This window comes from Agrilus planipennis, unplaced genomic scaffold, assembly GCF_000699045.2.
Source record: "Agrilus planipennis isolate EAB-ADULT unplaced genomic scaffold, Apla_2.0 scaffold31, whole genome shotgun sequence".
Classification (NCBI taxonomy): Eukaryota; Metazoa; Arthropoda; class Insecta; order Coleoptera; family Buprestidae; genus Agrilus; species Agrilus planipennis.
This window is the reverse complement of record NW_020439053.1, coordinates 1,528,432-1,537,056: the sequence shown is the minus strand read 5'-3', so window position 1 is coordinate 1,537,056 and position 8,625 is coordinate 1,528,432. Positions and strand designations below refer to the sequence as shown.

Here is an 8,625-nt window from a genome sequence, read left to right as displayed (position 1 = left end):
ATGTAGCAACCAGTGATAATCCTTGAAAATTTATGTCAAAGTACTAATACTGGAAATTATTTGCAATTTTATATTTGAAATGCATGTTTATAGAAAATGATAACCCAATTATAAATCACTTATTTTATACATTTGCCATATCATAATAAAAAAGTCAAATAAAATGTATAATAGCTTGCACAACTTTATCTAAATTTCATAACCATAAATCAGTTTTATTATCAAATAAAGTATAAATACGGGATTAAAGATAAGTCGCAACGCTACTAAAGTTGACTACCTACCTATTATTGTATGTATTTGCCTCATAAATACATATAGTATAAAACAGATTTATTAGATATTATATTAGTTATATATCATTTTGATGAAAAGGACGTCTGGTCCAAATTAAAGTATATAAAAAGTTATTTCAATTAGATATTGTCGACAATTTTTCATATTTTTTTGACGTGTAGAATATATTCTTTCAATCTGAAAATAACTCTGAAAACTGGAATATTTTTCTACACGAAGAAAATGAAAAAGGAAAATTTACCTAAATATTAAATATTTCTTAAGTTGCACTAAGAAGTTTAATGAATTAAATTCAAATTACGTTGAAATGAAGCAATTCGCAATTTTTGCTACATATACAACTTCTTAAAACCGGTTCCCATTGTTCTTTTTCCGTCCGAAACTAACGGAACTCTCAATATCTTTTGAACAAAGCAGAACATCCCTCAAAAGCTGGTTGTTCATAAATTTCAATAGCCTCGCTATTTTGGCTTGTTGAGCCAAAACTTTTTGGATGCCAATTTTATATTAATCATCCTACGATTCAAGAAAAAAAACGGTTGATTTTATACATTTTTAAACCATCATTAAATTGACGTATTTTCCGATTTCCAGATCGAAAACTGTGCAATTACTAAGGTTTTGTTGGCCGGTAAAATAATTGTAGATTACGTTAAAATGAAGCCACTCACGAAATTTCAGAGGAGTGTTAATAATTTGAAAAAAAATCGACTCTGTGCATGTGTGAATTATTCCCACTATAATTAAAAAATTCGAAAGTATGTCACCGTTTAAGTCATGCCGGTACTTTTGGAATAAATGATTAATTAATAAATTGGTAAATTTTAGGATTGACTAATATCAGTGGGTAAATCTAACGACTTAAATAAAATTCTAGTTTTCGCTATTACAGTTTAGTTTTACCAACGACGATTAGTAAATGTTGGATTTGGGAATAAAACAATTTAATATAGTACATAATCTAATTCATCATCATTAGGCCGTCAGTCCTAAGACTGGTTGGACACGCACCTCCACTCTTTCCTATCCTGAGCTAATCTTTGCATTTCCCGAAAACTATAACATTCCACATACTTAACTATTTGCAAACAGTAATCTAATCTAAGTCTACCTCTACCCCTCCTAACTTCCGTTTCTGCCTCTAATATGTCTCTGNTCTATGCAGTTACTAACAGCGAAAGATTTTTAACATTATGTGTTTAACTAACAGCTGAATGACGTGAACAAATACTGAAAATAGTTTAATAGTATATTACTACAAGTATTTCTATAACTTTCATGCATTAAATTAATAATAATTAGTTTTATAGCATTAAGGTATAATGCAGGGTGGTCAGCCCGCGACCTGCGGGCCGTATATATGGCCCTCCTTGACCATATTTTAAGCTCGCATGTAGTTTTACAAAAAGTATTTATTTTATAATAGTCATTGTAGTAAAAATTAACAATCTATTAAAAAAATACATTATTTGTACATCTATATACATATTCAAAAATTAACTGTTGAAATTATGAGAAAAAATTCTTTGATTTTAAAACAATATTCTTGTGAGTATACCTAATATGACAAATGTTGCCCGTTTTATTATGTTATTAAAGTATGTATGTATGTACAGTTATGAGTTCAAAAAAATATCTATAGTAGGTCTAAATTTAATATGTCGGATAAAACTAGATAAACGGTTAATGTATGAACCGTCCTTCTAGAATGAATTGGCGTAGACGGACTAATTTATTAAGTTTATATTCTGCTAGCTGAAAAGTGAAAAGAAAATTTTTTTTTGATAAACAATAAGGATAATGATTACAACAGCACTTACATCTTAACCTAAGTAATCAAAGAAAAGTGTTTTTCGGTTAAAGTTTTATTAGATTGCTTGGTATCATAAAGTTCTGGTACGGAATGAAGTCATGGTTTTCCTTTCTTTTGTTGATATTGGGAGTTGAGACTTAATCAAATTTTTTTCGTATTGGGTTCTTTAACACCAGGCCCGCGCCTCCACCCTTCCGTCTATACCCACTTATACACTTTTTTAATATTTTTCACAAGAACATCCCTATTACCCTCCCCGCACCCTCAATCTCCTCTTATTTCAACTATTTTCTCTTTAGTCGCCATTGCATGATCAAACCACCCAACGAAGATTAGACAAGCATATTCAATATTCAATCAATATTCCAATGACATCGTCGGTTTTGAGTGGATGTTGATTCAAGTTTTGCCATGTAGCTGAATGTAGCACTTCTTTCTCCTTTTACCTTTCTTATTTAATTCCGATGATCTCTATAGAAAATAATGTTGTTTTCTTCTTCTTTTATTTTTCTGATTAACAGACCTCAAGATATAATTTAATTTATTGTTCCATTCCTCACGAATTATTTATCCTGCTTTTATTGCTCGATATATCGAGCCATTGTTAGACGAAGTAATCAAAAAAATTTAGTAGATTTTCTTTATTGGGTGCTTGTTTTCGAATACTAAGCCATCCATTGTCTGTTTATTTTCAACGGGGTGCCATCCGAACCTGTAGTCTTACTTCCTCGTTACAAGACAAGACTCTTGCATTTTTCTGTAAAACGCTGGTTAAAAGAAAAATTATCAACTTATTTAAATCCCACTTGTAGGCAAATGGGACGAACACATCTCTTGTACACAAATGGGACGTACCTACACAGCTGGTACATATTCAATCATTTTACCTAAAATTTTTTAGAATGTTCATTTAAAATGGAAACCTTATGAGATGGCTCCAAACTAAGTGGTTACTTATTAGTAACACTCTTGATGGAATTACTGTAAAAAATTGTCTTTAAACGGTACCCACCCGCATCCAAAAAAAGTGCCGGATTCGCCGGTTACCTTTAAGAGCACAAGCTACCACAATTCAAAATGATAAATGTAAGTCATCTGCATATGTACATGTACATACATTAGTACAAAAGCTATTTCAATATTTGATTTCATCTTATATCGTATTAGTAAATGAGAATAGAAAAATGGTGGACACTTGGGCGTAGTTTCAAAATTTATCCGGTTTTGTTATACTCTAACTTATGATTAGCCCAACCCAAGCCTAATATACGAGGGATGTTTCCAAAGTTCTAGGAATTCAGCTATAATTTTTATTATTTTGTTAATTTTCGTCAATATTACAATGTAGTTTTTTAACATAATCTCCATTTAACTCAATACATTTATCCCAACGGTAAACTATTTTTTTAAGCCGCCCTCAAAAAACTTTTTCGATGTCTCCTCAATCTACTTACTTATGGCACTTTTTACGTCAGTTAAACAGTGAAATCGAACACCCCGTAAGGGTTTTTCTACATCTGGGAACAGATGATAATCACTGGGTGCAAGATCCGGGGAATAAGGTGGGTGCGGAAGCAATTTCCGTCGTAAATCATTCAAAACATCCTTCATTTTTCTTGAGGTGAATGGTCTTGCATTATCCTGTTGTTTATGACGGACGTTTATGTAACTTTCCAGGCCGTTTTTTGGCAAGTGCCTGTCGCAGTGGTCCGGATATTAAACTCGAATAATATTCTGCGATAATTGTAGTACCTTTCGTCAGGTAATCCATAAAAGTAATCCCTTAGCACCAAGCATTCTTCTAATTGACTTTTGGTCTCAGGATTAAAAATAAGGAATCCACGCTTTGTTCGTTGCCAAAATTTAAAAATTCATTACCGTAACGGACTAACAGCTCTTGAAGTTGACGACAATTATCAGACCTACTGAGTGTTTCTTCTGGTCCCAACAACCTTGGCACCCAGCCGAAACCTTGTTATCGCCCAAATAATCATGCAAGATGTCATGAACTTGTAGTGTACCTATCCCTAGGTGCACACTAATTTGACGAATAGTCATTCGCCTGTTCTCTTTCAGTAGGTCTTCGATGACAGTAATACTTCTTTCATTTGTTGACGTGTTTGGACGCCCATTGTGTAGATCGTCTTCCAGTGTACTTTTGGATTCTGTAGACTCACCAAATACTCCTTTCAAACGCTGAATAATTTCTGATGTTTTAACACCTTCTTTTCACAAAAAGAAAATTATTGCTCTTTGAGATTTCGCTGCGTCTTCCATGATTACAAAAACAATGTTATGAAAACGCGTTTATATCAGTCGAATATCTAAATCAGACTGAACAATGTTGCACTAGATAGTTGCATACGCATGTCAAGACTTGTCTGGCATCAATCACATTACCTATAAGTACTGAGTAGTTTAATTAAAGCAGAATTCCCATAACTTTAGAAACATCCCTCGTAATTATTAAAGCATCTAAGTATAAAAGAAGTTACAAGTGCAAATCTAATACAATTAACACCAAATCGTAAAATGTATTTGTATCACTAAGAAATTTGGTTTACACCAAATATTCTTCTACAGTAGCCTGTGTGAAGCATCTTTTTTTTAATTTCTTTTACTATAGAACCTCACAAATGAAAAGTATATGCACTTACATACATGAGTACCTCCAAGGGAGAAGTTATTCATTTACAAATCCAATAATGAAATAAATAACGTATCTTTAAATTTTTGGCAGTGCCAAAATTCAATAGCAAATATTTTGGAAATGTGCCATTTCCTACACAGTTAAGTACACTTTCTGGCACAACGTTACTTACGCAAGTAAGTGTCATAAGTCTAGGAATTGTCGCATCTATCGACAAAATACTTCGTCATTAATATGACTTCAAGTAATACAATAAAAAATACACTTTGAAATACACTAGAGACTAAAATATGAAATAAAAAATATATAACTGATGAAACTTAGAAACTGAAAAATTTTCTATTACGATAATATAATAATGTGTCCCCAAAACAAATTTAAAAACCCTAAAACGCATTCCTATAGCTAAGACGTTAACTCTACAGTTTCTGGAAGATTAGGTCAGAATTAACCAAACACTTTTCTTGAGACATATTTGTATTTTACCAATAAAAAATAAAGTCATCATAATAATGTGAATCCTAAGACTGGTTGGACACACACCTCCACTCTTTCCTATACTGAGATAAACCTTAACTACTTATGAACAGTAACTTAATTTGGGTCTGCCTCTACTCCTCCCAACTCCTGTTTCTGCTTTTAATATACTAACCTCTAGCATATTTTTTATTGACCTCCGTACTTTTCTCTCCTCCTCATTTCTAACATTCTCTATCTACGGTATCCTCGTCATTCGCCTGTAGCACCACATTTCGAACGTTTATAACGTTTTCTTTTCCGCTGCACCCACCATCCACCATTCGCACCCGTACAGAGCGATGCTCCATAAATATACCTTTTTGGTCGTTTATAGATATACTTAGTTTGGCACGACACAATAAACAAACATCAAATGCGCTTAGTGTACAGTCTTTATTTACTATGTACAGTAATATTAAGGAAAAAGTAATATACAGAAGGATAAAATATAATAGAGAAGAAAACAGCGAAAAAGTTGATAGCTAAGTTTGAACAATGACGGTGAAATAACTGATAGCGCGTTCTGGTCTGTTCTGTCTTTCTAATTTTGGTTTTAAGGGTTTATAAAAGGTAGGAAAGTGNTTTATATACCTAATAAAAAAAAATATTCGTAATAAATGCTTAATTTTTGGTATTCTATAATAAAAGTCGCTAATGGTAGACCTTGACATTATTTAGCACATCTTTAATATTACTGATTTGAATGTCATTTCAATTTAAAAATTCTTACAGTTTTAGCCATAATTTGGTAGAATTTTACAAAACTAAAAAAAAAACTTTATTACTCCCTTTTTTAAATCTGGATACAAGAAACTGCTGCAGATTCTGATATAACTGACAGTTAATTTTACGTTTATAAAATCGAATTATGAACCATCAAAACGGATTTGTGAACAGTTACTATAATTTAAACCTATATTTCTACAGCCTGTAACAGGGTAGACCACCAGATTTTAAATTCTATAAGTTAAAAAACTGTTTGCTTCGAATATTTATTAACGTGGCCTACCACACTGCAAATACCACCATCTGATGAAGTCAATTTTTGGCGAAACAGTTGTAGTGTGTCTACGTTAATATACCTACATATATTTGAAACGAGAATATTTCAGTTTAATATGGGTAATAATAATTCGTTTTAACAAACATATACCGCCTTCAACCATCAATTATTTAGAGATTTGTCTGGAGTCTCCAAAAGATCCCTCCTTGAACCGCTTTTATTTAATATCTGTATTAATAATATTTGGCTCTCTATATCTGAATTTTTATTATTTGTTGGTAATCTAAAAATATATAAATAAATCAATTTTCGCTAATGATATTTTCTTATAAATCCAGAATTTATAAATTTTGAAGTGAAACTTCTTTACTCACGGTATAGGGTAAGTTCGTTTCATGCGAGTTGCTATGTAACGAAATCATGCAACGGATGTCTCGTAGTAGGGATCACTTGAGCCATGAGCGCGCTTCAATGCAACGTTCGTTACAGGCAACTCCGGCATACATAGTGTAAAATTTAAATTCATAGTGTACCAATAATGCCATTAAACCAATTCCTTAACCCCTAACCCGGTATGTTTGAAGAAGTTTCACTTCAACAGCGTGTTGTATAATTACACGTTGTATTTTTTATATTGTAATATTGTAATTATACATTTTGGGGACTAATTGAGGGGGGAAATTTAAAACATACTAAGAAAAGGCGGGAGAAATTTTATATATATGTACACAATTTGACAATAATTAAAAAGTATTTTGTCATTAAGGTAAATGTAAATCATTCGTAAGAAGATGAATGTTAACTATTACTGAAAGCAATGCACCTTTAGGACTTTGGAAAATATGCGGCTAGGTAAAGTCTGCCAAGTAATGTTCATGTTAGGGATATTTTATAAAACAAAACATTACAAAGCATAACAAATGCTGTTAAATTTAAAATTGTTGTCCAGTTTGTTCCATGTATGTGAATTTTCATGTTTCACAATACTAGAAAGGAAAAGTCATTGATGGTTATAAATAAATAATTCGTTTTGTCATTAGTAAATTGTTTTCGTAATACTTTTGGTGATAAAACAATCTATATGTTACTGTAAAAGCCGGAATATTGGTAAATTTTAGGATTGACTAATATCAGTGGGTAAATCTAACGACTTAAATAAAATTCTAGTTTTCGCTATTACAGTTTAGTTTTACCAACGACGATTAGTAAATGTTGGATTTGGGAATAAAACAATTTAATATAGTACATAATCTAATTCATCATCATTAGGCCGTCAGTCCTAAGACTGGTTGGACACGCACCTCCACTCTTTCCTATCCTGAGCTAATCTTTGCATTTCCCGAAAACTATAACATTCCACATACTTAACTATTTGCAAACAGTAATCTAATCTAAGTCTACCTCTACCCCTCCTAACTTCCGTTTCTGCCTCTAATATGTCTCTGACCAGACCTTCATGTCTGAGAAGGTGTCCTATCAACCTATCTCGCTTATTTCTTATTGACTTCCTATTATTTTTAATACCTCTTCATTTCTAACCATCTCTATCAACGGTATCCTCATCATTCGCCTGTAACACCACATTTCGAAAGCTTCCAACCTTTTCTTTTCCGCCGCGCCCACTGTCGATGTTTCGCACCCATACAGTGCCGTGCTCCAAAGATAAATTATTATTTTTTTTATTAAACATTGGAAGTATTAGGCAGGTTACCTAAATTTTTAAAAGTAAAATAGACAAATCACGTACTTATAATAATTTTAATTGTTTCAGATTTCTTCCTAAAATAGTCAATGGAGGCATTGCGGGTGTTATAGGTGTTACGTGTGTATTTCCACTGGATTTGGTCAAAACCAGGCTACAAAACCAACGGGCTGGTCCAGATGGTAAATTGATGTATTCGTCAATGTAAGTAATTTTACTTTGTTGAATTGATTCCATCTTGAATAGCAACATCGTTAAAAACAAATTTACGGTGTTCATTGTTAAAAACTTGAATAAACTTAATGGTACATAATCGTATATTAAGTAACTTTTAAAGGTTTTTGTTGATGAGTATATATTTGAAAGTTCTTTTTGAGAATAAGATGACAAACAGGAGACAGAAATGTAATATGTACTTTCGTAATTCCTTGCTAAAGTTACGATATCCAATATTTTAGATTATCCATTTCCAAGGAGTTTAGAATTTTTTGGGCTCTCATCAGTTAAATTTTTAAGCTTCTATTCCCTTCAATAAACAATGTGAGCAACTTTTATTCATCATTTTATATAATGTTTGATCGGTGATACTGGCAAAACTTTTAACAGCAAAAATGTATTTTGCATTTTACAAATAGAAAATA

At 32.0% G+C, this 8,625-nt stretch overlaps 1 protein-coding gene across 2 annotated transcripts in view; it reads left to right on the top strand.

The window, feature by feature from the left end:
• LOC108732881 (mitochondrial glutamate carrier 1-like) overlaps positions 1-8,625 on the top strand; it is a 129,296-nt gene that overhangs the window by 3,164 nt on the left and 117,507 nt on the right. For both annotated transcript variants that reach the window (XM_025976986.1, XM_025977000.1), the window contains exon 3: positions 8,054-8,188. In XM_025976986.1, coding sequence (XP_025832771.1) covers positions 8,054-8,188 — 135 coding nt within the window. The remainder of the gene's footprint in view (positions 1-8,053; positions 8,189-8,625) is intronic.